This window comes from Ursus americanus, chromosome 6 (genome assembly GCF_024610735.1).
Source record: "Ursus americanus isolate L20-20 chromosome 6, mUrsAme1.1.p, whole genome shotgun sequence".
Lineage (NCBI taxonomy): Eukaryota > Metazoa > Chordata > Mammalia > Carnivora > Ursidae > Ursus > Ursus americanus.
Window position 1 is genome coordinate 28,120,247 of NC_142132.1, and position 15,921 is coordinate 28,136,167.

The following is a 15,921-nucleotide window of genomic DNA, read 5'->3' on the forward strand; positions in this document are numbered from 1 at the left end:
ATAGTCCACTAATTGCAGAAAGGATTTGAGACGATAGTCAAACATGTCATGCTGTGCAACACAGTATCTACTAGTCACATGTGGCTATTTAAATTTTAATTCAAATTAAATAAAATGAAGTTTAGTTTTAAAAAGCAGTTATTTACTTGAAGTTTAAATAAAATTAACTTTTTAAAAAATTTTCAGGTGCTATGGCTTCATTTCAGGTCCTCATTAGCCACATATTGGCCAGTGCAGATAATAGAACATTTCTGTCATCACAGAAAGTTCTGCTAGATAGCAGTGATATACGGTCCTATGATATCTTCGTAATGATACCTCACTCTTCATATACTAGATTATAGACCATTTAAGGGCAGCACTCTGACTTAACTCCTTTGTATCTTTATGGTAATCTGTTTATAAAATTCTTTATAAATATTTGTTGATTCATTCATTAGTATCAGAAGTTGGCTACTGTAAAAATAAAATGAAATTTTGATCTTACCAAAACACTAAATGCAAGAATCCCTACTTTGGGGACTTTTTTTTTTTTTTTAAGATTTATAGATTTATTTAAGAGAGAGAGTGTGTGTGTGCACAGCGGGGAGGGGCAGAGGGAGACAGAGGGCCTCAAGCAGGCTGTGGGATGAGCGTGGAGCCTGACGCAGGGCTTGATCTCACGACCTGAGATCACCACCTGAGCCGAAACCAAGAGTTGGACCCTTAACCAACTGTGCCACCCAGGCTTCCCTCTACTTTAGGGATTTTTATACAGTTTTGATTCTGACTATATTTGCTAAACATGAAATACCGCAAACAACATGAAAATCTAGTCCTATATCTTCAGCCGCATCATTTCAACCATGGTGAAGCACTTTTCCCTTGAACAATGCAAATCATTATTGGACATATATGTGTTCAGTACTTACGTACCAAGCACTGGGTTAGGATTAAGCAAGACAGATGGCAGTTCCTGCCTTCGCAAGACTTACAGGATAATAAGGAAGACAGATAATAAATGTATCAATGTAGTAAGATATGATGCACATTAGACCTGAATATCTGCGGGGAGTGCTTACTCTATTTAGGAGGTCAGAAAAGATCTGACATTAGGTTGTCACTTGTGTTTGGCCTTGGAGATCTTTGCTGCCTCCCTTAGTTCCTGCAGCACAGTGTCTCTGAATGGTTTTCTTTTCTTCTTTAGTTACCTGAAACTCGTCAGCTCCTGTGGTTGAGACGATGTGCTCACGGAACAGCAGGCCTGGTGTTCCTTACTGCTCTCTCAGGTAGGACCCTTCTCATCCAGCGTGGTCTAGTTTTGTTCCACGCTCGGGTCTCTTGCTGAACGCTTTGTCCTTTCCTCCTGCACCTCCATATTTCCCTTTCACGCCGCCTGCCTCTCTCATACTCACCATCTTCATTCTCTGTTTTCTTTTCTTTTTTTTTTTTTTTCCATTTTCTGTTTTCTGTTCCTTCCTTCCAAAAACCCTGCTTTCCAGGCATTTGAACACAAATATTGAGCATTTATCTGGATCCAGACTGCGTAGGTTTGAATCCTGGCTTTAGCACCTATGAACTATCTGACCTTGGGCAAGCTGTATAACCTCCTGGGCCTCAGTGACCTCATTGTAAAATGGGGATGGTGGTAATAGTATGAGTGATACATGTGAGGTGCTCAGAACAGTACCTGGCATGTAGCAAAGGCTAGGTGCAAATCAGAGAAAAGTCCTTTCCTCAAAGATGGTCTAAGATGAGGAGCTCATTGGGGTGAAGAGACTGACACAGGTCTTTTTCGTTCTTTAGATCACACCTCTACCCTACCTCTCTCACTCGAGAAGTGTACTGTCCAATACATTAATCACTAGCCTCATGTGACTGTTTAAGCTTAATTAAAATTAAATAAAATTTAAAATTTAGCTCCTCAGTCACACTAGCCACATTTCAAGTGCTCAGTACCCACATGTGGCTAGCAGCTATTGTGTTGGCTGGCAGATAGAGAACATTTCCATCATCACAGAAAGTTCTTTGGAGTAGCACTGCTCTAAAGAAAACCATCAAACCAGTGATTCATCTCCCCCCCTTTTTGGTGGAAGAACATGAATTTTGACTTTATAAATGCTATTTATAAAACCAAGGAATGTGATCTAAACATCCTTGAGTCGTCTTTGATCATAAATAATGGATCAGTCATCCATTTACTCATGGATACTTGATGTGTTTATCCAGGATTTAGTTTATAAATTTTTTCACTTCTCTGTTCACTCAGCAAACTTTTTTTTTGAGCACTTGGGGAAGACAGATAATAAACAATGAAAACATATGGCAGATGGTGTTCAGTGCTGTGAAAAAAATAAAGCAGGATAAGGGGATAGAGGTGGGTTTGGGGAAGTGCTGTCTTACACAGGATCATTGGGGAGAGCTCTTTGATAAGGTGACATTGAGTGGAGACCTGAGGAAATGAAGGAGTAATTATGCAGATATTTGGGGGAAGAGCATTTCCAGAATCGATCAAGTTCATAGTGGGATAAGGAGGGCATCAAAATCTCTAAGGGAATGTTTCCATCCAATATGCCTCTAGTTCACTCCTTTATGGGACACATGCAGAATCTTGGGGTGGGAGAAGGTGAGGATGCACTTGTGTTCTGGTTTTTTTTTTAAGTTTCATGGTGATGATGATGTATATTCTGTTTGAGAACCCCTTCCGTAGATCTTTTTATTCTCTGACTATTCCTTTTGTCTAACTTTGGGATAATAGACTTTTTCTATGTCAGATCTAGTATTTGAGCTCTTTGTATCTCATTTTAATAAATACCATTTCCCTTGGACTATAGGGGCTTTTGTGGCAGGGCTGGATGCTGGGCTTGTTTACAACTCTTTCCCAAAGATGGGAGAGTCTTGGATCCCAGAGGATCTCTTTACCTTCTCCCCCATCCTGAGGAATGTTTTTGAGAATCCCACCATGGTGCAGTTTGATCACCGGATTCTGGTAAGTCTGGCTGGTGGTTACTGGCTGCTGAGCACAGGGAGCCTCACAGGCTTTGGGGGCGTCCGAGGCACTGATGGCAGCAGTGAGAGAGGATAGAGCAGAATGAGCACTAGATTTCCTTTGCTTTTTAGAAGAAATTTAGCACCAGTTCTCTGCTGTGATGTTTTTGTCCTAATTACCCACACCTGTTCCAGCCAAATTCTGGCTTTCGGGATACTGTCATCTTCTTGAAGTTCAAATATGCCTTTTACCATCTGGCAAAAGATAACTTCCCTCAATCCGACACACACATAGGAGAGTGATTTTAGTGGAGATGAGGCTGAATAGAGAGAGGGCAAAGACAGTGGTTGCTGAACACATAGTTGTCAGAGCTGACCCAAAACCCCAGGAAGCTAAGAACATCATAAATATTTCTCATCTTATTTAAGCTAATATTTATTAAGCACCTGCTGGGGTCATGTCAAGATTGGCTTCGGAGCCTGGGCATGATACATTGGAGCAGGGAAAAGACTGGCAACAAGGAGGCCAGCAGGGAGCAGAGGTGCCATTGCAGTAATACAGGTGAGAGCGGTGGGGCTCTAGGCTGCATGGAGGAGCGGGACTTGAAGAGAATGGGAGATCACAGAGAGGCTCTGAGGAGGAGAAGATTGGCTATAGGAATGAAGGTGAAGAAGATGCAAAGTTTGTTCTGTGGCATGCTTAAGACACACCCAGATATGGACTGTTGAAATGAGTGTTGGGCTGGAGATGGAGGATGTCATCAGACTGAGGTGTGCTGGCTATGAGATGATTGAAGCACACCCAGAGAGAGCTCCAGAGGCCTCAGATCCCCAAAGGCCACACTGGGGCTTGGGCCAGTTACCTTGTGTGGGCTCAGGCCCCTCCACCAACAGCATTTTGTAGTAAGTAAAGTCTGGTTGAAATTGTCATCGTGAACAACTCTGAAAAGGAAAAGTGAAATAGATATAGAAAGTGATAGAAAAACGTTCTCCTTGGCATCACGGAAGTGGGGAGGAGATCCTATTGCCAGTGGGGGGAAATGAAAATGAGACTTTGGGTTGTTTTAGCACTAGCTGCCAGCACCACCACCTCCTCTACTCACAGCCCAGGAAAATAATAACCCTCATGTGCTGGGGTCAGCCCTGCTTTAAAAATACAGGATTAGAGAGGAGGTAAAATTAGGCATTAGGATGCAAAGAATGAGGGCCACACCTGGGGAGGCACCCACATGAGAAGAGAGAGTGAGAGTGTGTACAGTGATAGGTGCAGAAACTGCAGGTAGAGCCTTGGGGCACACGAGCATTGAAGTGGCAAGCAGAAGAGCGTGGAGGAGACTGAGGAGTAATCCTAGGAGGAGCCACACATGGTTCTGTGTCTGGCCCAAGAAACCTCATGGTTACTCACTGGTTCTAGCGGAGAGATGTATCAGATGAGCAGAAAGCAGGAGGGTGGAACATTTCTTCCTGGCACTTGACGAGATGCCTTCCTCCCTGCAGGGAATCACTTCAGTTACAGCTGTGACAGTGCTCTACTTCCTGTCCCGGAGAATTCCCCTTCCTCGAAGGACCAAGATGGCAGCAGCGACTCTGCTAGCTTTGGCATATACACAGGTATAAACCACTTCTTTTTGATCTGAGGGTGTCCCCAAAACTAAGTTAAAAAAGAAAGGTGGGGCGCCTGGGTAGCGCAGTCGTTAGGCGTCTGCCTTCGGCTCAGGGCGTGATCCCGGCGTTCCGGGATTGAGTCCCACTTCGGGCTCCTCCGCTGGGAGCCTGCTTCTTCCTCTCCCACTCCCCCTGCTTGTGTTCCCTCTCTCGCTGGCTGTCTCTCTGTCACATAAATAAATAAAATCTTAAAAAAAAATTAAAAAAAAAAGGTGACAGTCTAGGAGAAAATATTTTCAATATTTATAATATTGATTATATCTTTATATATCTTAATAAATTTTATTTATTTATTTATTTAAGATTTTATCTTAATAAAGAATAATCAGAAAATAAAATGATATCAGTATACACAGTTCTCACAAGAGGAACATGTGTGGCCAGTAAACATGAAAAACTCTTTCGCCTCATTATTATCAGAGAGGAGCAAATTGAAACAATGCAGGCCATTTTGTGCCTGTCAGATTGGGGGCAAAATTTTTTAAGAGATAATCAGGTATTGGCATTGGCTTCAGAAAATGGATACGTTCATATATTCTTGGTGAAAGCATGAGTTGGTGTATTTTCAGAGGGCAGTTCGGCAATAGCTTTTAAAATAGTAAATGTCTAATCCTTTGGTCCAACAAATTGACTTCTTAGTGCCTGCCCTAGAAATATTCTAAGGCACAAAGAGTTGTACGCAAAGTAATTCATGGTAGAATTGCTGTGATAGTAAAAAAAAAACCCTGGAAACAACTTAAAGAACTATGGTACACACATACTGTGTAATACTTTGTAGCAATTTAAAATAATAAGATCTCAAGACATACATTGCCAAGTGGGGAAAAAAAGCAAGTGACAGAACAATCCCATTTTTAAAAACACAAAAGTATGTTTTTCTATAAACATAGATACAGAAGTACAAGTGTATAGAAACTGATGACTATCTTTGGGGAGGGTAGCTGGGCTAGGATGAAGGATAATTAAGGAGAATTTTAGGTTTATCTATTTTGTTTGAATTTCCTTTGCTGTGAATATATTTACTTGTGAAAGTTTTAAAATACATTTTTAATGTTTTGATGGTAGAATGTGGAAATTTATGTATCTGGTTGTCTATCCCCAGTCATTTCAGTTCTGAATTTGTGGTTCCTGCTTTTTTTACTGCATTCTTTCCTCCGTAACAGGTGGGCTTAGGCATTAGCACTCTGCTGATGTACGTTCCAACTCCTTTGGCTGCCACTCACCAGTCGGGCTCCCTGGCTCTGCTCAGTGTTGCCCTTTGGCTCATGAGTGAACTCCGAAGAGTCCCAAAATAATTCTCAGAGGATCAGCTTCCTAGGACTGAAAGTGCTTTTGAGAGCTCATCAGAGACCACAAGAACTTGGGGGTTTTCTGAAGGATGACCTTGGAATACCAAGTGGTTTCCAAATTGGTCGAGTTATTTAAAATTCTTTGTTTTTGACAAAGTTACCGGATCAAGAGTGTCATTAAGTATATTTAAAGAGTCCTTTTTTAAATATTTGTACATTTGGTTTTCTCGTTGAAAATCATGTTTAATGTAGAGAAAGAAACGTCTGCCTTTGTTGCTTCTTCATAGACTGTCTCAGATTTCTTAATGTTGGCAAGCTCTTGATTCTACATGCATCATCTCTTGTCTCCTTGACCTCCTGAGTCCTGAATTATGCCTATGTAGAAATTCTTTATGATCTCAACTTCCCTTACATCAGATGAAGATTCAAAGGGAAGGACTGGCACACACCCTAAAGTAGCCAGAGAGCCTTCAGTGGGAAATAGTGTCTTCTGGAATTCTGATTTTCACAATGGAGAAAGGATACAGTTTGACAAGCTTAATGTCTGTTTGTAGCAAAATGGCTTATAAGTACTTAGAAAAGGAGAAAATCACTGGTAACCCACTTTGACTCATCCAGCACTAACTTAGCTCTTCTTTGGATTGTGCTGTTCATCGCTAGGTCAGATGAATGGAATGGATAGTATAAATCAATTCCTGAAAGGGTTTCCTAACAGCCTCATGGATAATTAATGTATGGCCTTGATGGTATATGTAGTGAATGGACATCTATTCAGATACGTAAACAAATTTTTGTTTAATGAATTGTTGTAATTTTGGTCTTTTGGTCTCTGTTGATATTTAACAGGGCTCTGTCTTATTCAACTTTATTTTTTAAATTGGTGATTTGGATGAAGGTGTCACAAAGATCAGATTTGAGGATGGAACAACCCAACATTGCTAATACAATATAGATGTCAGTCACAACTCAAAACAGTTCCAGACTGGCACCAGCAAGATGAAATTAAACAGATTATAAATGTAACATCCTCATTTTAATTAAATGGGTTGTATAAGTTTGAGGTGGAGAAACCTGGCATCATATCATTTCATATAAAAAAGGGATTTCAGTTGGCCACAGGCTCAACATGCACCAACAACGATGACACTGATTAAAAAAAAAAAAATTAGTGGTGTTTCAGATTTCATCAATGGAAGTGTCACAGCCACACACAGAATACCTCAGTGCAAGTGCTGTGTTTTACCATGCGTACCACATTTAAGGAGGACATTGACCACTAAGTATGTATCCATCCAGAGGAAGGGACCAGGATGGTGAGGAGTCCAGAATCCTACACCCCACAGGGAATACCTGAAGGAACTAGGGGTATTTAGCTGGAGGAGAACATTTGGAGAGAGCGATTCCTGCCCTTCAGAAGTTGAAGCCCTCTCACGAAGAAGGAACGAGCTTCCCTCAGTTACCATGCTCAAGTGGTTCTTAGCAAAACAGAATAGTTTGCCTTTGATTTTTTTAAAAAAAATTCCAGACCCTGGGGCTTATGCTATTGTTGGAAGTAGTTTCTAACTTTTTTCACATTAGAATTTTTGAAAATCTTGGGGCTCCTGGGTGGCACAGCGGTTAAGCGTCTGCCTTCGGCTCAGGGCGTGATCCCGGCGTTACGGGATCGAGCCCCACATCAGGCTCCTCTGCTATGAGCCTGCTTCTTCCTCTCCCACTCCCCCTGCTTGTGTTTCCTCTCTCTCTGGCTGTCTCTATCTCTGTCAAATAAATAAATAAAATCTTTAAAAAAAAAAAAAAAAAGAATTTTTGAAAATCTTAAAACCCAAGCCTCACCCAAGACCAATTAAATCATGATCTCTGAAAGCAGTAATAGACATAGTTTAAGTTCCCTAGGTCATTTCAGTGTGCAGGCAATTGGGTACCACTGGCCTAGGCCCTAATAGCCTAGTCACCTTGGAAAGTTTGACCAGCTTATTGCCATCTCCTCCAAATTTCTACCCACCCCCATCTGATTTAATCTGATCCTATTACTGTGTTCATAGTTATCACCTCTTCTATACAGAATTCTTTAAAGAAAGGAGACTGGTCACTGGGGCAGGTTCATATCCATCATCTCATGATCCCCAAACTGAGGTTGTCCTTAGTTAATAATTGAGTCAGCAGAGAGCAATCTGACCCAACCCCAAAAGCCATATGCTAGTGCTTCTACAGTTCCCTCCAACAAAGTGGCAAAGAATAAGATCAAGTTCCTGATGCTTTACTTCGTTTTTCTTTTATTACAGATGAGTAAGTTTGGAAAAGCAGATTCTGGTTGCATTTAGCTGTATAACTGTATTGTGCCTATCTATGAGCTCTTGGTGAATGGAGATTATCTGAATTACTTTTATCTTTCATTATTCCCAGCTTCAGACATACACCAAATATTGCATGAATGAATGGAAAACGGACAATTACAGATTGAGGTCCCAGACACTTCCTTCAAAATAAGTCATCATATTCCTAGAAGATTAAGTGAATTTCCCTTAGTATTTTTTAAAGTCTTGATAATTCTGTCAGTTGTTTTTAAAACATCAAAGGAAATTAAAACACCTGGCTTTTTTATCAATCCACAATTTTTGTCTTTAACTTACACTGACAAATGTCCACTGTAGACGAGGTATCGATTAGCTACTGCCTAAAGTGATGATCATGACATTAGGATAACCAGTCGATCTGCAGCGTTCCTTCCAGTTCTGGAATGAATGGTGAGTTCTGTATCGGCATATGTAACACATATACCCATGTCCCTACATAAGGGACAGTGCATCTGTCTCTGATATGCATTGACTTTTGTTCAACACTGACTTAACAGTATTTCACAGAATTTTAAGAACTGTTGAGCAAAATTATTTAATGTGAAGCATTAGAAAAACATACAGTCTTAGCAACCCCCCAGAGTGATGCAATATAGGCAGCCTTTGGTTTTTTAAAGCAAGAAGGGAGTGTCTGGCTGTGGGTCATAATGGATGCCTTTCAGCACTGTGCAGTTCATTGTTGAAGGCAGAAGTAATAAAGGAGATGAGGCATACACTTCAGGGCCTCCACAAAGGGAACTGTAGAGTGAGAATTTCAAACACAACATAATGACAGCAATACCAAAACTCAGAGGATTTGTCTGGGATCCTTGCTTGCAGAGAAAGAGTTGTGAAGCTAATAAGGTACAGAGCCTTCACCACTAGCAGTTTTAACGGGCCAAACCTGGGCAAGTCCTCTGCAGGAGGGGCTCCTCAAGAAAGCATCAGGGCTACCTGAATACCGGAGAAGCAGAGTGGTAGGCCGCCAGGGGGTCTGTGAGCAGAGGCACTACTTAGGAGAGGCTCAGGAGCAGACGTGTCCTCAGGCTTGCTTGAGATAATACGTGCATGGCTATAAACATCCTGTGACTCAGAAGTGTTTTTCAACTTTGGTCTTTATAAAAATGGCAGGCCGTGACTGAATACACTTTCAAAGCAAAAAGCCCTTATAGTATGAGTGATGACTCGATTTTACAAATAGAAGGATTTTCTTAGTGCTCAGACTTCCAGAGAAACAAAATGGTCAACAGATGCTGACCTCCTCTGTCCCTCTAATAATGGCACTGACAAACTGGAAATAATGAATTAGAGTAAAAGGGAAACACTTCTGTAATAATACAAGGGAAGTCTATTAGCATATAATAAAAAGAGTCCTTGTTTTTTAACAAGTATTTTTTGTTAACACCAGCCAAATCCTTCCAAGTGTGACAGAGCGTGTGGCCCTAGTGGCTGGACTCTGAAACTAAGCATGACCAAAGAGGCCAATCTGGGAGAATCTGAACTATCTGTTGCTACTTCTACCTTAATTCTTGATCCCAGGTGAAGTTACATCACATACCACAGCACACAGGGAAATTATACTAGTTCTGAATTAGTATGCAAAGAAGTTTAAAGACAGCAGAAAGAAACAGCGTTTTATTTCTGTAAGGGAGTCTGAGAACTGCCCGAGAATTACAGCCAAGTTCATTAATGAGGTAGATCTAATAGGCATTTACACCTTAAATAATTTCAATTATAACCATCAAATGAATTGCTTAGAGCTGTGGTTAAGAAAATTGTACAAAATTAAGCAAATTGTTTGAAAGAAACATCTAAAATTTTAAAGTATTAAAAGAAATATAGAAGGTAGAATAGATGTAGTAACAACTTGGTGCTATTTCTAACAAAGTATTTCTTTCATATTTTATTCCTAAATGTGAGCAAAGCAATCACAAATGAAGATCAGAAGCAGTTATAAAGATTGGGCATGGCTACTTGCAGTCAGCTCTGTTATAAAGAATAGATTCTGTTGAAATACATAATCTTGCAGGAAGATTCTGTCAATGAGAATTTCATTGCAGCTGTCAAAGGTATGTATCTGTAGTACAAAGAACAGAGAAAACTAAATCCAGGAGGCCATTCACTGTGCACACATTACCACTGCTCTTGGCCTCAATTTCATCATCCATAAAACCAAGGGGGTTAACAGAAAATAGACCTCTAAAACCCCAGCTGTAAAAATCTCATCTTCTGAAATTTGCATATAATGATTGCTGTTGGAAACTCCATTCCCATCAACCTTAATGTCAGGGACAATGGATAAAGTAGGAGATGACCACTGGCTCCCTTGAGCAACCTGGCCTTTTAAACCAAAAACCAAAATCCACTTCCTGAAACTATCACTTTCCTCCATTCTCCCTCACCTTTAGTTCCTTAGGCCAATGTTTGGAACTAGCCTCAGAGCATCTTGTCTAGTCACCTTGTTTTATAGATAAAAAATGAACCAGAGAGGGCAAGTGACTTGCCTGGAATGCCAGAACTAGTCATTGACAAAGCCAGGACAAGAATCCAAGTCTGCTGTTCTGACACCAGTGTTCTTTCCCCTAAGTCATACCATCCACTTGTCTTTCACTCCTGACAAAAAGCAAAACAAAAGCATGGGAATAGGGGTGGAGAAAGCATCTATTGAGATAATACCAATGAGAAGAAGAAGTTATTTTATTTCAAAAATGTAAATATGGATGTGAAAGGCATCATGCTCTCTGATTTCAAACTATATTACAAAGCTATAGTCATCAAAACAGTATGGTATTGGCATAAAAACAGACACATAGATCAATGGAACAGAATAGAGAGCCCAGAAATAAACCCTTGCATTTATGATCAATTGATTCCAACAGAGGAGGCAAGAATACACAGTGGGGAAAGGACACTCTCTTCAATAAACGGTGTTGGGAAAACTGAAGAGCCACATGGAAAAGAATGAAACCAGACCACTATCTTACACTATACACAAAAATGAACTAAAAATGGATTTAAGACTTGAATGTAAGACTAGAAGCCATAAAACTCCTAGAAGAAAACATAGGCAATAAGCTTCTTTACATCACTCTTGGCTATATTTTTTTAGATCGGACTCCAATGGCAATGGCAATGGCAATAAAAAACAAAATAAACAAATGAAACTACATCTAAAAAGCTTCCGTACAGCAAAGGAATCCATCAACAAAACAAAAAGCCAACCTACTGAATGGGAGAAGATATTTTCAAATCATAAATCTGGTAGGGAGTTAATATCCAAATTATAAAAAGAACCATAACTCAGTAACAAAACACATGATTTAAAAATGGGCAAAGAACCTGAACAGACATTTTCCAAAGACATACACAGATGGCCAACAGAACACACGAAAAGATGCTCAGCATGAGTAATTACCAGAGAAATGCACTCAAAACCATGAGATGTATCGTCTCGCATCTGTCAGGACGGCTATTATCAAAAAGATAAGAAATAACAAGTGTTGGTGAGGATGTAGGGAGAAGGGAACTATCGTGCACTATTGGTGGGAGTGTAAATTGGTGCAGCCATAATGGAAAACAGTATCGAGGTTCCTCAAAAAACTAAAAATGGAACTACCATGTGATCCAGCAAGTCTACTTCTGGGTATTTATCTGAAGAAAATGAAAGCACCTACTCAAAAAGGTCTATGCACCCCTATATTCACTGCAGCATTATTCACAATAGCCAAGATAAAGAAACAACCAAAGTGTCCACTGATGGAAGAGTGGATACACATGTACACAACCCCCAACACGCACAAAGGAATGCTACTTCAGCCATAAAAAAGAATGAAATCTTGCCATTTGTGACATGGATGGACCCTGTGGGCATTATGCTAAGTGAAATAAGTCAGAGAAAAACAAATATGTAGAATCACTTATATGTAGAATCTAAAACAGAAAAGGAGAAACAACAAAACTCATAGATGCAGAGAAGAGATTGCTGGTTGCCAGAGCCGGGGGAGCAGGGAGGGTGGGCAAGACAGAAAAAGGGGGTCATAAAAGAAGTCATGTCATGGGATGTAATGTTCAGCAGGGTGACTAGAGTTAATAACACTGAGTTGCATGTTACTTAACTTTATACGGTGACGGGGAAACTAGACTCATTGTAGTGATCATTTTGTAGTGTATACACTATCAAGTCATTGTGTCGTCCTGAAGCTAATATGATGTTGTATGTCAACTATACCACAACAACAAATATGGATGTGATACTAAATGTTAAAAGCTGAAAAGATTAGCTTAGCAAGTGCATGACAGACTCAATCAACCACATTTTAATAATCACTGCCCAAGGCCTTTGAATTTAAAGAAAGCTGTCAGGCTGAGAGAAGTGGAGGCGGAATGCTTTGGATAACATGAAAGATTAAGACAAGTTTGTTAGAAAGTGACTAAACTCCCTACACCAAGGAAAATCAATCCAAGGAGCTAAGGTACAGAGACAAAGATAGTATAATTTGGCCTAGAGTTAACTGCAACTTAAGTCAACGTAGTGCCATATACATGGGTATTATACATATTTTCATTTTGTTCTAGTGACAAGAATTCAGAGAAAAGTGATGGGTTGTGCCACTGTAAGATTATTAAAGCATCACCTCCTATCTGCCACCAACTCTGATTTTGACATTTGTGGCCTGTCTCAATGATAAAAGTACTAAAACCGTTCACATTCATTTTGCTGTTATCAAGAAGACTGAACTGCTGGGATGTGAATGTAATGAAACCATAATTATCTTCATAGGGAAACCACTGAAAATGCAGAAATACAAACATATCTTTAAAAATCTTTAAAAACTAAGAGCTAAAAGAGGGTTAAACACAAGATTGATTCCATTTGCAAGACAATTATGAGAAAGCAAAATATATAAGTAATTGGCCTTCAAAGAATAAATGGCTTCTGTTTCTAGCTAATGAGATTTCATTTAAAATTATTAATTGGGAACAATGAAAGCAGCACAGGAACCAATGCCAACAGCAAATACTCAATTTTTCTGAGGAATATGATAAAAATTTGTCCTTCTTACATTTCTACCATAGAACTCTGAAAAGTCATACAGTAACCAAGACAAGCCTAGATCCTATAATATTAAAATAATAAACAGGATATAATACACTAAACAAAACCTCAAAAACGAATTAAAATAAATTAAAAATAAGAAATACATTTACATTGAAAAAATGATAAGCATAGGATATCCTGAGTTTCTCAATTATAAAAAGAACACAAAAAGTAATATCCATCTGAAAGGCTGTCATAATGATTAAATAATATACATAAAATGCTTAAGAGTGTATGGTACATGTGAATGCTTCACAAATGGCAGCTATCATTATTATAACCAAGAGGAAGAATAACTTCATTAATAAGAGCTTTCAAACTGGACTCACCACCACCTCCTCCCGGCTTCAGCTTCATTTCGAGCACACGAATGTGATCACTATTAGCCAATTAGGTAGCTTTTGACCAGATCCTGACCAGATCTCACAAGAAAACCAAAAATAGTATTTGGAAACCAAGATGAGGGAAAAAAAAAGAGTACCTGAGGAGGCCCTGGCTAGCAAAAACCATATTCTGACATTATTTACAAGCAGCACTCATAAGGCGAGGGCTCACTCACAGTGACACAAACGTTAAGAGGTCAAAGAAAATCAAGGCAATTTAGAAGTCTTCAAGATTAAGGGAAATTGCTGTGACATAAAGCCCTAATGAAAAGTAAAAATATTTCCAGAGGGAGCTATAAGACTCTTTGCTTTTATCTAATTTGTAAACAGTTTAAGACTCATCATCTTTTCACCTACCAACTAAGAGTATACTTATTTTCATCTCAGTTTATTTCTACGAAGACCTTGATTTCTTTTTCTGTTTTATGAAACATTTAATTCCTTTCTGATCCCACTATGGAATTTATGTTTTAATAATTCTACTTTTTGCCCCATTAACGTCAGGGATCATTCCCTGTACTCAACTAACCCTAAAAATAAAGTGACAAAAAAGAAAACAAAGCTACTTCAAGTCTGGGAGCATATTCTTGGGAAAGACAATCAAGCCTACGTGTAGGAAAGGGTAAAGCATGAATATCCCACGGGGAAGGTACAAGTTAAAGGCTCCATGTAGGGAGGACCAGAGCTCCTAAAGGGCAGTGGATGAAAATGTCATCATGTGGCTTTTCTTCTCTCCTCATGAATGCAAATGTGGTCTCTGACTGAGCAATCTCTTAACACAGGTTCTTAAGGTTGCCAGGCGGCTTATTAACAGATTTACCTATTTATTCCCAAGTTTAGAATTTGGTTCTTTTCAGACATTCCAAGAGTCAAGTTGAGAAAATTTCTATTTCTCAGGAAGACATTTATAAATAAGAGCTTGGATTGTATTGCCTTTGCCCACTCTCCTGACACTGTTCTTTACTTCTTTAAAAACAACCCAAATATAACCCCTTCCTGAACTATATATTGATCTTAGTGAAATAAAGGAACTCTTTTTGAATTTTCCTATAAACGGGCTCATAAAAAATAGGCCTAGAGACAGTGACTTAAAACCAGACAAATCCAGATCTCCAATCCCATCAGTTTCTCCATCCTACAAGCACACTTAAGGCTCAAAAAGAAAAATTAATGCCCAAACAGCCGGTGAAGCACATAGACACAGAAACATTTTCTATCCTGGTCATACCAGGTATCACATAAGATACTGTCAAAGTCTTCAACTGACCATTCACTTAGAAGGGGTTCTAACCTTTCAAAATCACATACTAATTAATTAACATCAGCAACATTATGGCAGGGATCTTGGACCACACTCAATGGCTTCTTTGTCAAGTAAGCAAAGAAACCACGTCGTTTTGTTTGCCTGGAAGTTCGTATCTGTTCCACTGAAATGCAGATATCTTGGATCCCTACTAAAGGGTGTGGATATCCACATAAATGATATCTCTGTTACAGAGAAAGAAGGGCCTGCTGCACTTGCTGGAATGTCTTCGGCTTTGTATCGGATGCTCCAGCTTGGTTATAACCAGGCTTCCAGTTTGCCCAATGCCAAACTTCATGCTTTAGCAAGGGGAGGAGTCTAGATGCCAGGAACATACCAGACCTCTCAGATAAAGGGGTAGAAGCATGCTTCAACTGGAGTAAGGTTGGTCCTCTTTGTTAGCACCAAACTCTCATTATTTAGTTCTTCACAGACTAAATTACAGCTTCTCTCAGAGAAGAGGACCTAGATATTGAAAAGGAATTAAAGTAGAAACTAAGGTAAGGTAGAAATTCCGAGGCCACGTATCCCAAGGTCAGGCAAAGCAGCATCTGAGGCCAGAACAAGAAAGTGGTGGAATTCAATGGGCAGCAACTCCAGGGTACTTGGGCTTCCCAAGTCCTTGTCTGGCCTCACGGCCCTACCTGTACCCCAATCATGGGCACCACCTCCTCAATCCACAGCAAGTCCAATGGAGCCGAGGTTCGAGCTTGTCGGTGGTGAATTCGGCGTAGCCGCAGAAGGTACAGGATGATGGCCAGCAGCACCACCAGGATACAGGCAAAGAAGAGATAGTGGTTGTAGACAAAGGAGAGGCGGAACCAGCTACCATGGGCCGGCCGGACACCTTCTTGCCGTAGATCCCTAGGAAGAGTTGGAAGGT

The 15,921-nt window shown here is 39.9% G+C and overlaps 2 protein-coding genes across 5 annotated transcripts in view; one reads left to right on the forward strand and one right to left on the reverse strand.

The window, feature by feature from the left end:
- Window positions 1-15,921, forward strand: part of COX15 (cytochrome c oxidase assembly factor COX15) — a 36,620-nt gene that overhangs the window by 7,512 nt on the left and 13,187 nt on the right. For 2 of the 4 annotated variants that reach the window (XM_045784393.2, XM_045784400.2), the window contains exons 6-9: window positions 1,187-1,268; window positions 2,814-2,968; window positions 4,465-4,578; window positions 5,796-7,734. In XM_045784393.2, the coding sequence (XP_045640349.1) occupies window positions 1,187-1,268; window positions 2,814-2,968; window positions 4,465-4,578; window positions 5,796-5,927 (483 nt within the window). In that variant the 3' untranslated portion in view covers window positions 5,928-7,734. Of the gene's footprint in view, window positions 1-1,186; window positions 1,269-2,813; window positions 2,969-4,464; window positions 4,579-5,795; window positions 7,735-15,921 lie in introns of those variants that run through there. The other 2 variants (XM_045784407.2, XM_045784417.2) reach the window with 1 other exon arrangement.
- ENTPD7 (ectonucleoside triphosphate diphosphohydrolase 7) overlaps window positions 524-15,921 on the reverse strand; it is a 50,459-nt gene continuing 35,061 nt past the window's right edge. The window contains exon 13 of the mRNA XM_045784380.2: window positions 524-15,902. Within this exon, the coding sequence (XP_045640336.2) occupies window positions 15,671-15,902 (232 nt within the window). The 3' untranslated portion in view covers window positions 524-15,670. The remainder of the gene's footprint in view (window positions 15,903-15,921) is intronic.